General features: G+C 44.3%; 2 protein-coding genes across 3 annotated transcripts in view; one reads left to right on the top strand and one right to left on the bottom strand.

The window, feature by feature from the left end:
• The window catches only part of HABP4 (hyaluronan binding protein 4), a 39186-nt gene that overhangs the window by 9005 nt on the left and 13219 nt on the right, over positions 1-16962 (bottom strand). For both annotated transcript variants that reach the window (XM_003912017.3, XM_009189254.3), the window contains one exon: positions 11431-11514. In XM_003912017.3, coding sequence (XP_003912066.2) covers positions 11431-11514 — 84 coding nt within the window. The remainder of the gene's footprint in view (positions 1-11430; positions 11515-16962) is intronic.
• The window catches only part of CDC14B (cell division cycle 14B), a 160969-nt gene that overhangs the window by 137083 nt on the left and 6924 nt on the right, over positions 1-16962 (top strand). The window lies entirely within an intron of this gene.

Below are 16962 nucleotides of genomic sequence, written 5' to 3'. Positions count from 1 at the left end.
GTTACTACATGCTGAGGGGAAATGGGGAGTTAGTGCTGAATGGATATAGAGTTTCTGTTTGTGATGAAAAAGTTCTACAAGGCCGGGCGTGGTGGCTCACGCCTGTAATCCCAGCACTTGGGAGGCCGAGGCGGGCGGATCACAAGGTCAGGAGTTCGAGACCAGCCTGGCCAATATGATGAAACCCTGTCTCTACTAAAAAATACCAAAAAAATTAGCTGGGCGTGGTGGTGGGTGCCTGTAGTCTCAGCTACTCAGGAGGCTGAGGCAGGAGAATCGCTTGAACCTGGGAGGTGGAGGCTGCAGTGATCCTAGATCGAACCACTGCTCTCCAGCCTGGGCAACAGAGCAAGACTCTGTCTCAAAAAAAAAAAAAAAGTTCCAGAGATGGATGGTGGTGATGGTTACACACAATGTGAATGTTACTGAGGCCACTAAACTGTATATTTTCCACTAAATTGTATATGTTAAAATGGTAAAAATGGCAATTTTTATGTTATTTATTTTTACTGCAATTTAAAAAAATTAATAATGTAACATACCCCAAACCATTCACCCATGCATTCATTCGTTTATTCATTTATTTGTCTGAGACGGGGTTTCACTCTGTTGGCCAGGCTGCAGTGCAGTGGCATGATGATGGCTCACCGTACTTTCAACCTCCTGAGTCCAAGGATCCTCCCACCTCAGCTTCCTGAGAGCAGATGGGACCACAGGCATAAGCCATCAGGCCCAGCTAATTTTTACAATTTTGTAGATACAGGGTCTCGCCATGTAGTCCAGGCTGGTCTTGAATTCCTGGCCTCAAGTGATCCTCCTGCCTCTGCCTCCTGATGTGTTGGGATTACAGGTCTGAACAACCACACCTGGCCTATATACTTAGAGATTTGAGTGCTATAATATGAGAATTATATCTCGAAGGTGTTTAAAGGAAAAAAACAGGCCAGGCGCGGTGGCTCACGCCTGTAATCCCAACACTTTGGGAGGCCAAGGCGGGTGGATCACAAGGTCAGGTGTTCGAGACCAGCCTAACATGTAGAAACCCCATCTCTACTAAAAATACAAAAATTAGCTGGGCATGGTGGTGCATGCCTGTAATCCCAGCTACTCAGGAGGCTGAGGCAGGAGAATCACTTGAACCCGGGAGGTGGAGGTTGCAGTGAGCCGAGATGGCGCCACTGTACTCCAGCCTGGGTGACAGAACGAGACTCTGTCTCCAAAACCAAACAAAAAAAACAGTAGGTGGAGAGTGGGGAGAGAATGAAATCTGTATCTTCACTGAAGAGCTGATGTAATTTAAGGTTCTGTTATAGAAATACACAGATCAATGTTATGAAAAAGATAAGCAAAATCAGTAGAGAAGCCTAACCACAGAGCATCCAAAGAGACAAATTTGCAGTGACTTTACAATACCAGGCCGATGGCAGAAAAAACATCAAAGAAAAAGTAACATGAAGGAATATGAAGGAACTTTCTGGCGTGATTGATAATGTTCTATATATTGACAGGAGTTTGGATTCCACAAGTACATGCATTTATCAAAACAGTGAATTACACTTAAGATTTATACATTTCACAGTATATACATTTTATATCAGAAGAAGAAACTGTAAACAAATTTAAGTTCTATTTAGTGATATGCATGTTGAACTGTTTAGGGGGAAGTATATAGATGTCTACAATTTATTATGAAATGTGTCAAAAAACATGGTGGATTAATGATGAATACTTACATAAAATGAATATATAAGATACAAATGGTAGTATTTAGGTAGTGGTAAGTATAGATGTTCGCTATAAAATTCTTTAAACTTTGCTGTGTTTTGAAATTTTCAGAATAAAATGCTGGAAAAATACCAATATCAAAACAGAGATCTCAAATAGATATTGGCAAAAATATTGAAAGATACTAAGACGCTGGAACAGCAAATCAATGGAGCCACCCAAACCGATCCAGAAGAACCTGGTGAAAAATTCTAGTATAGCAGCTAAGAAAGGAATGAGGACTACCTCCATACACTGCCATGGAGCGCCTTCCAGAGTGAATGAGAAAAGCAAGGAGGGGTGTGCGGTACCTTGGAGACCACACAAATACATATGGATAGCACAGACGGAGATAGAGAGGTTTTTTTTGTTGTTTGTTTTTGAGACAGGGTCTCACTCTGTCACCCAGGCTGGAGTGCAGTGGCGTGATCTCTGCTCACTGCAACCTCCACCTCCTGGGCTCAAGGGATCCTCTCACTTCAGCCCTCAGAGTAGCTGGGACTACTACAGGCATGCAGCACCATACCCGGCTAATTTTTGTATTTTTTGTAGAGATGGGGTGGGGGAGGGTCTCACCGGTTGCCTAGGCTGGTTTCAAACTAAGCTCAAGCAATTCACCCACCTTGGCCTCCCACAGTGCTGGGATTACAGGCATGAGCCACCACACTGGGCCATTTTTTTTTAATTGGAATGTAAGCCAGGAAAAGAACAGGGATAAAAGCTATTTGAAAATATCATGTTTTGGTTGGGCATGGTGGCTCATGTCTGTAATCCCAGCACTTTGGGAGGCCGAGGCCAGTTGATCACTTGAGGTCAGGAATTCGACACAGGCCTGGCCAACATGATGAAATCCTGTCTCTCCTAAAAATGCAAAAATTAGCTGGGCATGGTGGCAGACACCTGTAATCCCAGCTACTCAGGAAGCTGAGGCAGGAGAATCGCTTGAACCCGGGAGGCAGAGGTTGCAGTGAACTGAGATTGCACCATTGCACTCCAGCCTGAGCAAGAGTGAAACTCCATTTCAAAAAGAAAAAAAAAAAAATCATGTTTTTCAGACTGAACTTTGGAAACATGTAAATATTTTACATAATTATAAAACAGATTTAAATTAAAATTCAATCTCTAAAATTTGAAAGTAAAATGAATCAAAGTAACCTAAATGTTTATGAAACTGGTGATATAACCATCAAGAGAAACTATTTCAAATGATTTTGAAATACAAATTTGGTTACTCATCTCCCTCCTCGACACAGCTTTTCAGTAACTGTGTTACTGAAGGTAGTGTTGGTAATGCTGTGACTGTTTTATGTGCAACCAATGATTAAAAGCACAATGTTACTCAGAACTAGAATTTTCAGTAGGTAAGAAAAGGAGAAACAAGTAGTCTAGGTAAAAATCCCGTATTGCAACTTTGAATTGGAAATATTGAATGAACTCATATTTTAACTTCTAATGTGTGTGTGTGTCTGTTTCCCAGCTCTGTCCACCCAAATGCCCTGGAAACAAGTACCTGGTGGCAGTGGTTCTTTATCAAAGTAGCTTTACTAAAGAAGAAATACAGACGGGAAATACCACGCAAAAAATGTTCAACATTGTTAGTCATTAGGGAAATGCAAATTAAAACCACAATGAGGCTAGACACAGTGGCCCACATCTGTAATTTCAGCACTCCAGGAGGCCGAGGCGGCACTTGAGGCCAGGAGTTGGAGACTAGCCTGGGTACCAAAGCGAGACCCCATCTCTACAAAAGAGTAAAAAATTAGCTGGGCATGGTGGCGCTTGCCACTCAGGAGGCTGAGGTGGGAGGATCATTTGAGCCCAGGAATTCGAGGTTACAGTGAGCTGTGATCACACCACTGTACTCTAGCCTGGGTGACAGAGCAAGACCTTGTCTCTAAAAAAAAGAAAAAACAAATGATGAAAACAAAAACCCATAATGAGCTATGTACCTATTAAAATGACTGGAAGTTGTAAAAACTGACCATACCACGTACTGGCAAGGATGTAGAAGTAAACTCTCACTCACTGTTGGTGAGAAAGTAACAACAGTACAACCCTTTTGGAAAAGAGTTCAGCAGCTTCTTACAAAGTGAAATATACGCATACCATTTGGTCCAACCATTCCACTCCTAGGTATTTACCCAGGAGAAATGGAAGTGTATATTCATATAAACACTTGTATATTAAAATGTTCAGGCCGGGCACGGTGGCTCACGCCTGTAATCCCAGCACTTTGGGAGGCCGAGGAGGGCGAATCACAAGGTCAGGAGTTCGAGACCAGCCTGGCCAACATGGTGAAAACCCGTCTCTACTAAAAATACAAAAAATTAGCTGGGTGTAGTGGCGGGCGCCTGTAATCCCAGCTACTCGGGAGGCTGAGGCAGGAGAATCACTTGAACCTGGGAGGCAGAGCTTGCAGTGAGCCGAGATTGCACCACTGCACTCCAGCCAGGGCGACAGAGTGAGACTCTGTCTCAAAGAAAAAAAAAAAAGTTCATAGCAGCTTTATAGCAAAAACTGGAGACCACCCAATGATCACCACCAGGTAAACAGATAAATTGTGGTCTACCTGTGTAACAGACTACCAGACTACTACTCCGCAATGAAAAGGAATGAACTGATACAAATCACACAGTAAGTATGCTCAGAGAAAGAACACAGACCAAAAAAGAACACAAGCTGCATGATTCCATTCATATAAAATTATAGCAACTGCAAAGAAATCTGTAGTGACAGAAAGTAGATCACTGGTTGCCGGGGGGAAATGGGGCGAGAGAGAGGGCCTACAAAAGAACGCTAGGAAATGTTGTGGGGCGACGGCTGTGCTCATGATTTTGCCCATGGTGATACTTTCACAAGTGTACACATATATCAGAGCTTGTAAAACTGTACATGCTAAATATGTGCCATTTATTGGATGTGAACTATATCTCAAAGCTGTTTTAAAAACAGACAAGAGACTAACCAATTGACATGTATATGTCAATATTGTTTCAAACGAATTATCTTTCTAAAAAAAGTTTTGAGACAATCGGAAACTGAAGAAGTGTCTTGGTATGAATGATATCAAGGATATTAAAAAAATTTTAATGGAGTAATAGTATTCCAGTTATGTTATTTAAAAAGAGTAGTAGGTCCATCCTGGCTAACACGGTGAAACCCAGTCTCTACTAAAAAATACAAAAAACTAGCCGGGCGAGGTGGCGGGCGCCTGTAGTGCCAGCTACTTGGGAGGCTGAGGCAGGAGAATGGCGTGAACCCGGGAGGCGGAGCTTGCAGTGAGCTGAGATCCGGCCACTGCACTCCAGCCTGGGCGGCAGAGCGAGACTCCGTCTCAAAAAAAAAAAAAAGAGTAGCAGGTATAACACTGCGAAACATTTATGAGTGGCAGATGATATCCTGGGGGAGGCAGAAGTTGGCAGAAATATGCATGAAACAGGGATGGCCGTGGTTTGGTAACAGTTTAAGCTGAACAACTTACTTACAAGTTCTTTATACTACTAAATTTGTATAATTTTCCATAATATAAATTTTTAATACAGAGCTAAAAATAAATATTAAGGAATCATAATCTTCTTTAACCTACGTTTGACAAAATTTTAAAAATCAACAGAACTGAATGCTATAAATTTGGTAATTCTTTCATACTTAAGATGACCTAATAAAACTTCATAAATTCCAGAAAATTCAATTCTAGAAAGAATAGATTTTACATTAAGGCCACAGAAGTACTTGTTATTAACACACTTCGCTTATTTTAAAGGACATCATATCTAAACAAAGAACTAGTACAAGTTATATATTAAATGCAAGCTTGAAATTGTGTGTAGACACATAAAGCATATAGTGAAATTCAGATTAGTTACAAGTTACAGCCTCCTTCAGCAGTATCAGCCTGAAGCTGTTGACTGGAATGCACCTCATTCAAGAATACAGGCATGGATGCCCCATATCCCTCCCTGCTTATCAGCTGCAGTTTCAGCAAGCCACATCGAAAGCAGCATAATATCACCAAGGACAGGCTCCTTAACCCGATTTCCTACCCACTAAAAGTTATGAGCAAACACACACGGTGACAATCCTGTGACACATACCCCATTTCCCATTTGATTGGTTCTGAGTACAGTTTTACTGGCAGTTTTAGCAATGACTAAATATTCAACAGGAAGAGATGTATCCTTCGATTCTAGGAAGGGCTCATGCGGATATATTTCTAACAACTAAGAGCCTCATAACTGCTATTGTTTTAACACCCCCATTTTTGAGTAATTCGAAGACCTTCACAATCCTTGGTTTATTATACAAAACTTTTGGGAGGGCATTTTCTATGAAAGTGACTTATGGATATAAGGTGGTCAAATCTATGGTAATGTGAATAATGCTATATACAAATTTGATAGTTATATATTTGTTTCTCAACATGTGAAACTATAGAAATCACACTGCTTTAACCACAGTTCCCTTTATTTAGAAATGAATGAGACTAGCTGACACCGTACGCTCACCATGTGCCGATGCTATTCAAAATGCTTTATATTAATTATTTCATGACATCAATAGTTAGATATAATTAATATCCCATTTTACAGATAAGAATACCGAGGCAGAGAGAGGCCACATAGCAAGAGGCAAGTTCCAATCCTGTCATTGCGTTTCCAAAGCCCACACTCAGCCTCTGTGCTCCACCGAGATGCAGGGAATAAGGGGCAGAGAAATACACCGAGATGGAAAACAGTCATGATAGGCACAGAGGAAAGATACAAAACATCGATTCAAATGTCCACGTTTCCATCCATGCAATGCCGTTTCACCTGAATATATGAAAGAGTGCAGTGAACCACAGAAAGCAGGGTCCAGAAATAAAGCTTTACTAGTTGGATATTTAACTGGGACAAGTGAATTTAACCTAAAAAGTAAGAAAATCTTCATTGTTTAAGCAAATACGCTAGGAAACTGATTACAATAAAAAATAATTTGTTGCAGATAGTTTGTATTACTGCTTCCTCACAGTTTCTTTGAACAAAGTATTTTTCAGGAAGGATGGGAGGTGATGCTCCATATTCCTGAGTCGGGAAACGCTCAGAGATCCCGGCAGCTCTTCCCTTCCCCTCTCCCGAGTTCCCAGCAGGTGTTCTGAACAGCACTTTTTGCTGTTCCTACCACTCGCTAGAGGAGCACGAATGCCTATGCATCTGCCCGGTTCACATTCCGGCTCTGCACGTGAGCCAGGTGACAGGCATGGAGCCTCTGTCCCAGTGTCAGAACAGCAGTAGCTCCTCCTTCATGGAGTGGCAAAGAACTGAACACATTGAGACATGGAAGCATTTACAGCAGTTCTTGGCACACAGCAAATGCTCTAAAAATGTTAGTTATTCTTTTTCTTTTTTTTTTTTTTTTGAGACGGAGTCTCACTCTGTAGCCCAGGCTGGAGTGCAGTGGCACCATCTTGGCTCACTACAAGCTCCACCTTCTGAGTTCACGCCATTCTACTGCCTCAGCCTCCCAAGTAGCTGGGACTACAGGTGCCCGCCACCTCGCCCAGCTAATTTTTTCTATTTTTAGTACAGATGGGGTTTCACCGTGTTAGCCAGGATGGTCTCGATCTCCTGACCTCATGATCCGCCCGCCTCGGCCTCCCAAAGTGCTGGGATTACAGGTGTGAGCCACCGCACCTGGTCAATGTTAGAGTTATTCTTAAAATACAAGGAGTCATCACAGGTATCCTCGGACGCTAGAACACCACGCAACAAGGAACAGTTAGTACTTCTGTAGTGAAAGGAAGAAGACGGAAGGATGGAAGGGCACTGCACATATAATTATCAGTAACATACATCCTATTTGAGGAAAATGGAAGTCCACTTTAGGTTGTGTGTTTGAACATAAGTGAGAGTACATCAGATTCATCTACCAAGACGTTCTAGAACTGAGAGGTACGCTGAACGTACATTCAGGCTAAATGCCAGAAGCCAGAGTGCCAAATCCACACTCAAACAGGGCTGAGACCAGAGAACATCGCTATCACTCAGTGTGTTCCTCGGACACCAGCCCAACTTTCATAGTCTCAAAAAATTATAACTGTATTATTAGAAATTTTAGTAATAATGTTAAAATTTGACAAGGCAATGCAGAAAAAAGAATGTCTCCGCACGGTCACCCAACACCTGCACTGCACTTGCAATCCCAAATAGAGGCTCACTTTCCCCCCAGTCAGCAGAAAAGACAGAGAAAGATTTTCCAGCTAGCTCTCCAGGGATATTGCAGACAGAAAGTCAACAAGCTTTATTTTCTTTCAGAGTGACTAAATATTTTTGTCTAATATTATGAATGCTAGAGTATCTCAATCAATTCTGTAGATTAGAACAATACTATAATTTACTCTCTCTTATTCTGCCTTATATTACCTGAATTTGTATAAATGTTTATTGGCTCAAAAAGGATATAATGTTCTCCTGAAGGTATCCAGTTAACTTTCTCAACATTCATATGAACTGTTAAACGAGTTGCTTAGTTAGCTCACTGTCTAAATATTCATATTAACTGTTAATCCTATCTCTTTAATGAAACACATTTCTCGTTTTGAATAATACATTGAAATTGTTTTGAATCATAAATTAACAGCTTTCACAATCATCAGTGTGGCCTTTCGCTCTTGCAATAAGTAACAATAAAAACAGCAGATGATATTAATAAAGCACTAGCTACATGCCAGGCATCACTCTAGGACACGGAGACACACACACACACATACACACGCACACACAATCTTTACAAGAATCCTATAATGTAGGGACGTTATTATTCCCATTTTACAGATGAAGAAAACTGAGCCACGGAAAAAGAGAAATTAAATAATTTGCCCAACTAGTAAGGGGCAGAGCTGGGATTTCAACTTATCACACCGGTTCAATGTCTGTGCTCTTAACCACTAGACACCCTGCCTTTTGGCAGCTGAAGGATGAGTAAGAGATAGACAGGTAAAGAGTAAAGGGGGTTTGGGAAAACAAAGCAACAACAGTTGTGAAAGCTGTACGGCAAGTGTGAGGGCAGGGGCAGGATAAAAGTATGTTTGAGAACATGAAATAAAGGCCTCATGGTGAACCTAGAGAAGGCACAGGAATATCTGAACTTGAGGGTTTTGCAGGGGCCAGACCACACAGGACTCTGCAGGTCAGGACAGGGGACAGAAAAAGGACAGGAAGACATCGGGGGGTCTTACGCAAGGGGTGGGGGCATGACAATCCGAATGCAGTGTGAACACCACTTTGGCGTAGAAGGTGAGGATACAGAGAGCCCTGTGAGGGGCTCCAGCGGTGGTCCAGATAACAATGGCTTAGACGATGCTGGTAAGCGGTGATGCTCAGTTTCTAGGGGTACAATCGCCACAGCAGAGGGAAGGACTGGGTTTTGGAAAGAGGAGGGTCAAGAAGACAGAAGTTCCAAGGATGACTCGTAGGTTTCTGGTTTGTACAGCTGGATGGAAACACCGAGTGAGGACCAGAGGTATTGGGGGGGGGGGTCAGCTCAGTCTCGGTCAGGCTGCGCACGGCAGCATCTGGAATGTCCCGGGGAAGCGTCCAGCAGGCAGACGGACCCACAGGCCTGGAGCCCACGTTGAAGGTTGGAGCCAGAGACACATATTCCAGAGTTAGCATGTAAATGACAATTTAAGCCACAGAAGTGCATAAGATCCTATAAAGAAACTCTATAGAAAGAGAAGGCCTAAGGTAGGGCCCTGAAGGACTTAACGTTTTAAAAAACCAGAAAGACAAGGATGAGCCTGCAAGGGAGATGCTGAGAGGCAGAAGGAAAACCAGAAGAGCAGAGTGATCACAGAAACCAACAGGAGAGCACGTTTACGAAGAAATCAATGAAGTCAAATGCTTCTGAGAGGTCAAGACCGCAGCATCCATTAGATCCGGAGACATCGTGACTGTTTCAGACGGGCAATGAGGACGGAAGCCAGGCCTGGGCTAAAGTGAGGAAGAAGTGGAGGGGAGGAAGTGAAGAAGGCCACACACAACTCTGAAAGAGGCGGCTGACGGAGAATGTGGGGTCCAGAGGACACTTACACAGGAGAGACTGAGCATGTTTAAACGCTGACTGGAAGACTAGTCAGGAAGGAGATGAATATACCAAAAAAGGAAGGAGCTAACTGACAGTGTGAAGTTTTCATGAAGTCAGTAGGAGAGAGGATCCGAAGCGTGAAGAGGTCGGGGGGGATGGCACCCCGATGGTTACCGTGAGGGAAGGAGCCCAGGAGGTGTGCAGGTGTAGCAGTCTTGTATCTTTGGGAGTGGGAGGATGAGGAAGTTCCCACCTGATGGCTCCCAATCACTCTGTGACACAGAAGGAAACGTTGCATCCAAAAAATGAAAGAGGACGATGGGGGAAGGGTACAGTGGGAGGCAGTGCCAGGGTTTTGAGGAGAAATTAAAACAGTCATTAGAGAAGGTGGGAGAGTGAACCCAAGAACCGGGATCGCCAAGGCCTGGCTTCAGAATCTCGGTAACCGGGAATTTACGGGGTTCTAACCGGGCCCGCGATGTGACTTGTATTGCTTAGCTTGTGGAACGCGCAGAGAGAAGGCAGATAGTGGAGTCACCCAGGAGGGGCTTTGCTAGCAAGTTACAACAGAAAGTCCAAAGGGCCAGAGAGTTGAAGGTGCATGGGTATTTAAGAACTTGGAGGCCAGGCGCAGTGGCTCATGCCTGCAATCCCAGCACTTTGGGAGGCTGAGATGGGCGGATCACCAGAGGTTGGGAGTTCGAGACCAGCCTGGTCAACATGGAGAAACCCCATCTCTATTAAAAATACAAAGTTAGCTGGGCGTGGTGGCGCATGCCTGTAATCCCAGCTACTCAGGAGGCTGAGGAGAAGAACTGCTTGAACCTGGGAGGCGGAGGTTGCAGTGAGCCAAGATCGTGCCAGCCTGGCAATAAGAGCGAAACTCAGAATAAAAAAAAAAGCAGAAAAACAGAACTTGGAAGGGTGCTGGAGACGGAGCCAGGATCTAAGCTACATAATGAAGAGAGAGGGAGGGTGGACTGGGAGAGCGCAGAGGGGACGAGGCACTAGAGGTCCATCTGAGAGTCAGGCTACTCCAAGTCAAGGAGTTTAACAAGCTGCTGGAAAAGAGCTTGTAGGCAGAGGACAGAATGCCTAACTTTCACCAATTATCACTGATATTCATTAGGTTATTTGAACTAATTATTAATTAGCTTGATCACCAGTCATTAATACATTAAGGTCAGCCCTCCGTGATAGGATAAGGGGTTGAGATTCCTAGTCTGTGAAGAGCTCTTAGAAATCATCAAGAAAGGCCAGGTGTGATGGCTTACCTATAATCCCAGCACTTTGGGAGGTTGAAGAGGGTGGATCACTTGAGGTTAGGAGTTCCAGACCAGCCTGGCCAACATGGTGAAACCCCATCTCTACTAAAAATGCAAAAATTAGCCGGGTGTGGTGGCACACGCCTATAGTCCCAACTAGTCAGGAGGCTGAGATAGGAGAATCGCTTGAACCCAGGAAGTGGAGGTTGCAGTGAGCCAAGATCGTGCCATTGCACTCCAGCCTGGGCGACAGAGCGAGATTCCATCTCAAAAAAAAATAAGGAAATCATTAAGAAGAGAACCAACACCACAATAGGGAATGAATGAAACACCCTACTTGGCTGGAGACTCCTCTTCCGGGGCGCCCTGGGCCTCCTCCACCACTGTGGGTTCCTCCATCAGTGCAGTCAGCTCCACGTCACTGAAAAACAGAAAGACCCTCTCTGGTCACACAAATACGTTCACACCAATGCGTTTGCATGTTTAAGATGGAGAAAACATTGTTTTCTGGTTTGGTTTGGTTTGTTTGTTTTTTTGAGACTGAGTCTCATTCTGTCACCTAGGCTGGAGTGCAGTGGTACAATCTCGGCTCACTGCAACCTCCCTCCCAGGTTCAAGAGATTCTCCTCCCTCAGTCTCCTGAGTAGCTGGGATTACAGGTGTCCACCACCACGCCCAGCTAATTTTTGTGTGTGTTTTTGGTAGAGACAGGGTTTCGCCATGTTGGCCAGGCTGGTTTCAAACTCCTGACCTCAAGTGATCCACCCACCTCGACCTCCCAAAGTGCTGGGATTACAGGTGTGAGCTGCCGTGCCTGGCCTATTGAGGGCTTTAAAAGTAAGTTTTTTTTGTTTTTGTTTTTTTTTTGAGACGGAGTCTCGCTCTGTCGCCCAGGCTGGAGTGCAGTGGCGCGATCTCGGCTCACTGCAAGCTCCGCCTCCCGGGCTTACGCCATTCTCCTGCCTCAGCCTCCCGAGTAGCTGGGACCACAGGCGCCCGCCACCTCGCCCGGCTAGTTTTTTGTATTTTTTAGTAGAGACGGGGTTTCACCGTGTTCGCCAGGATGGTCTCGATCTCCTGACCTCGTGATCCGCCCGTCTCGGCCTCCCAAAGTGCTGGGATTACAGGCTTGAGCCACCGCGCCCGGCCAAAAGTAAGTTTTTTTAAAAAAAAAAGTAACCATAAATTGAACTACAATAACAGAAAAGACTTTTACAATTTAAATAATTATTAAATTCTCAACTCCAAGCTTCTGTAATCAATTTTTTAAAAACTCACTCTTTAAAACAAAACTTGAATAATTAACTTTTATTTTTTAAAATGAAGGTTCCAGGCCGGCAGGGTGGCTCTCGCCTGGGATCCTAGCACGCTGGGAGGCCACGGAGGGTGGGTCACTTAAGGCCAGGAGTTTGACACCAGCCTGGCCAACATGGTGAAACCCCGTCTCTACTGAAAATACAAAAATTAGCCAGGCATGGTAGCAGAAGTGCAGTGGCACCATCACAGCTCACTGTGCTCTCGACCTCCCAGGCTCAAGGGAACTTCCCACCTCAGCCTCTGGAGTAGCTGGGACTACAAGCACACACCACCATGTCCGGCTAATTTTTTGTATTTTTTGTACAGATGGGATTTCACTTTGTTCCTCAGGCTGGTTTTGAACTCCTGGACTCCAGTGATCCACCTGCCTCAGCCTTCCTAAGTGCTAGGATTACAGGCATGAACCACAAAAAAACTGAGTATTTCTTAAACTTCAGCAATTAGCTGATTTTACAGAAAAGAAAAATCACAGATGTCCCCCCCGATGATGACCTAAATTATTTTATAAATGAATATAAAATATTGTGCCTACAGCTCTTATAGAACCCTATGATCAAAACTGAAAGACAATTAAGTTTCAAAATTAGCCACAATTAATTTGGCAGGTTCTGCTATTTTGTTGAAAGTAAATCAGCCAGGCACGGTGGCTCATACCTGTAATCTCAGCACTTTGGGAGGCCGAGGCGGGCAGATCACGAGGTCAGGGGATTGAGACCATCCTGGCCAACATGATGAAACTCCATCTCTACTAAAAATACAAAAATTAGCTGGGCGTGGTAACACGTGCCTGTAGTCCCAGCTACTTGGGAGGCTGAGGCAGGAAAATCGTTTGAACCCGGGAGGCGGAGGTTGCAGGGAGCTGAGATCGTGCCACTGCACTCCAGCCTGGCAACAGAGTGAGACTCTGTCTCAAAAAAAAAAAGGTAAATCACCAATGTTGGATTTATCAGAAGAAAGATATAACCCTAAGGCCCATGTCTATATTTTGACTTCAGTTGTACTGGTGCAGAAAATCCCTATTTGTGCACGTATGTTCCATAAAATGATGTTACACATTTCAAGGCTTTGTTACCTAGTTCAAATTTAATCAGACCTCACACTTAATCAAATCTCTGACAACAAACAGATTTTCATCAAATGTTGCTTTGAGAACAAATAAAACTGTCTTGCTCTTCACAATAAAAGTTGAAAGGCAGCATTACTGAAAACTGCATTCATGGGTGTCTATTCCCATTTTAACAATAATATCTGATACACTTTTTAAATTATTGCAGATGGAAAAATTCTATTCCAGCACAAATAGAAAAAATTATATTTTAGCACTGTCAAACTGTTGAAGAAAAGCATTATTACTGAAATGGCGCAGTCATACCAGTTTGAAGGCATTTTGTCCTTAAACCCAGTTATTGCTATCAGTGTCTTCAAATAGGAATACTAAACTACCGCAAGGCCCTTAAACCTTTAATACACGGCGAAGCACTTGGGCTTTGCCAGCCACAAACCATTACTTACTGTGTCAGGCTCACCTCCACTTTCTTCTCACTAATCTAAAGTAGCACATAACTCCTTCGCACTGCATCATTTTCATGACCTCAAGCTGATTTATTAAGAAATAAATTTCTTACTCCATTTATTAAGAAATGTATGAAGTAAATGTATAAATAAATAAAATTTATCTCTATTTATTAAGAAATTAGTTTTATTCTAAGAAAAGCTTTCCATTACAAATTCTAACCACCTAAGAGCTTTGACTAGCTGGGTGTGGTGGCTTACGCCTGTAGTCTTAGCTCTTTGGGAGCCAAGGCAGGTGAACTGCTTGAGCCCAGAAGTTTGACACCAGCCTGGGAAACATGGCAGACCTGCATCTCTACTAAAAATACAAAAAAGGCCGGGCGCGGTGGCTCATGTCTGTAATCCCAGCACTTTGGGAGGCTGAGGCAGGCGGATCATGAGGTCAGGAGATTAAGACCATCCTGGCTAACACGGTGAAACCCCATCTCTACCAAAAATACAAAAAAAAAAAAAAAAATTAGCCGGGCATGGTTGCATGCACCTGTAGTCCCAGCTACTAGGGAAGCTGAGGCAGGATAATCACTTGAACCCGGGAGGGAGAGGTTGCAGTGAGCCGAGATCACGCCACTGCACTCCATCCTGGGCAATAGAGTGAGACTCTGTCTCAAAAAAAAAAAAAAAAAAAAAAAAAGCGCCTGTAGTCCCAGCTACTCGGGAAGCTGAGGTGGAAGAAATCAACTGAGCCTGGCGTTTCAAGGTTATGGTAAGCCAAGACTGAGCCACCATCCTCCAGCATAGGCAACAGAGTCAGACCCTGTCTTAGAGAGAGAGGGGGAAAAAAAAAGAGCTCTGACTTTCTAACTCACAAACCAATCCAAAATGAGTGCCATGGGGCACATGTCATTTTAACAATGAGACATGCCAGCCTGCCAGGGGCACAAGTGGTCACCTCTTAACATTACAAGGCCAAGGCTGGCGCTCCAGGATAAGTAACCACTTAGAGCCAAAATGATTTTAAGTTCAAAGGCAAACGGAAATGAAGTGGTGGTATTAGATAAGGTGGTAAATCTGATGATTAAGAAAGAAGGTGCCCAAGCCAGGCATGGTAGCTCATGCCTATAATCCCAGCACTTTGGAAGGCCGAGGCAGGTGGATCACCTGAGGTCAGGAGTTTGAGACCAGCCTGGCCAACATGGTGAAACTGCATCTCTACTAAAAATACAAAAAGTAACCAGGCGTAGCGGCGGGCACCTATAATCCCAGCTATTCGGGAAGCTAAGGCAGGAGAATTGCTTGAACCTGGGAGGTGGAAGTTGCAGTGAGCCGAGATCACACCACTGCACTCCAGCCTGGGTGACAGAATGAGACTCTGTCTCAAAAAAAAAAAAAAAAAAAGCCGGGCGCGGTGGCTCAAGCCTGTAATCCCAGCACTTTGGGAGGCCGAGACGGGCGGATCGAGACCATCCTGGCCAACCCGGTGAAACCCCGTCTCTACTAAAATATACAAAAAGCTGGCCAGGCGAGGTGGCGGGCGCCTGTAGTCCCAGCTATTTGGGAGGCCGAGGCAGGAGAATGGCGTAAACCCAGGAGGCGGAGCTTGCAGTGAGCGGAGATCCGGCCACTGCACTCCAGCCTGGGCGACAGAGCGAGACTCCATCTCAAAAAAAAAAAAAAGAAAAAGAAAAAGAAAGAAGGTGGTGCCTATATTACTTTTTAAAATATATTATCAAAGTAAAATAAAACAAAATGAAAAGATCTGTCATCAAGATCCTGCAGAACCCCAGATAGAGAAACACTCAACAAGTTTCTCTTCTTTTCAAGGAGAACACAAATGAGCAATGGTAGTAAATCTAACATTGTTACATTTGGTATTAGTTTATACATTTGTCTTTAAGGACAACAATTTAAGAAAAATAAGTTCATGTAAAAAGCTTATATTCTGGCCAGGCATGGTGGTTCACGCCTGTAATCCCAGCACTCTGGGAGGCCGAGGCGGGCGGATTACCTGAGGTCAGGAGTTCGAGACCAGCCTGACCAATGTTGTGAAACCCACTCTTTACTAAAAACACAAAAATTAGCCGGGCATGGTGGCATGCACCTGTAGTCCCAGCTACCTGGGAGGCTGAGGCAGGAGAATCGCTTGAACCTGGGCGGTGGAGGTTGCAGTGAGCCGAGATCACGCCATTGCACTCCAGCCTGGGTGACAGAGCAAGACTCCGTCTCAAAAAAAAGATTATATTCTTCCAAGTGGAAGCCTGGATCCCCTCAAGCCTTTGCGCTAGCGGGAAGCCTGCCCTGTAGCACTGCTCACACTGCCCTGCCTGCCGCGTGCCCTACCTCTTCTTCTGCAGACACCAGGAAGGCATCATCCCTCCAGCTGTGAAATAAAACAGAGCAGAACCATGCATCCACTCTAACTAGCAGGACTGGCACACATCTAAGGCACCATGAAGCCTCAGAGAAATGTCCAACTTGAGCCTCAGGTGAAACCTGTCACTAAGTTTCAATCTACAAATGATTTTATAAAATGAAGATGTGTCAAGGATCCACATGAACTTTGAAAGGTAAAAACATATAGAATATCCAGGAATTTAAAAAGCATTTCAGGCCGGATGTGGTGGCTCATGCCTGTAATCCTAGCACTTTGGGAGGCTGAGGCAGGAGGACTGCCTGAGCCCAGGAGTTCCAGACCAGTGAGATCCTGTCTCTATTTTAAAAAATAATAAAATTAAACAAAACAAAAAACCTTTTTTTGTTTTTTTGAGATGCTGAGTCTCGCTCTGTCATCGGGGCTGGAGAGCAGTGGTGCCATCTCGGCTCACTGCAACCTCCGCCTCCCAGAAGCAACTCTTCCACCTCAGCCCCCTGGGTAGCTGGGACTACAGGCGCCCACCACCATGCTCAGCTAGTTTTTGTATTTTTAGTAGAAATGGGGTTTCACCACGTTCTCCAGGCTGGTCTCAAACGCCCTACCTCAAGTGATCCACCCGCCTTGGCCTCCCAAAGTACTGGGATTACAGGCGTGAGCCACCGTGTGCAG

This window comes from Papio anubis, chromosome 13, assembly GCF_008728515.1.
Source record: "Papio anubis isolate 15944 chromosome 13, Panubis1.0, whole genome shotgun sequence".
Classification (NCBI taxonomy): domain Eukaryota; kingdom Metazoa; phylum Chordata; class Mammalia; order Primates; family Cercopithecidae; genus Papio; species Papio anubis.
Note: the sequence above shows the minus strand (reverse complement) of the source record. Positions and strands in the feature narration are given on the sequence as shown.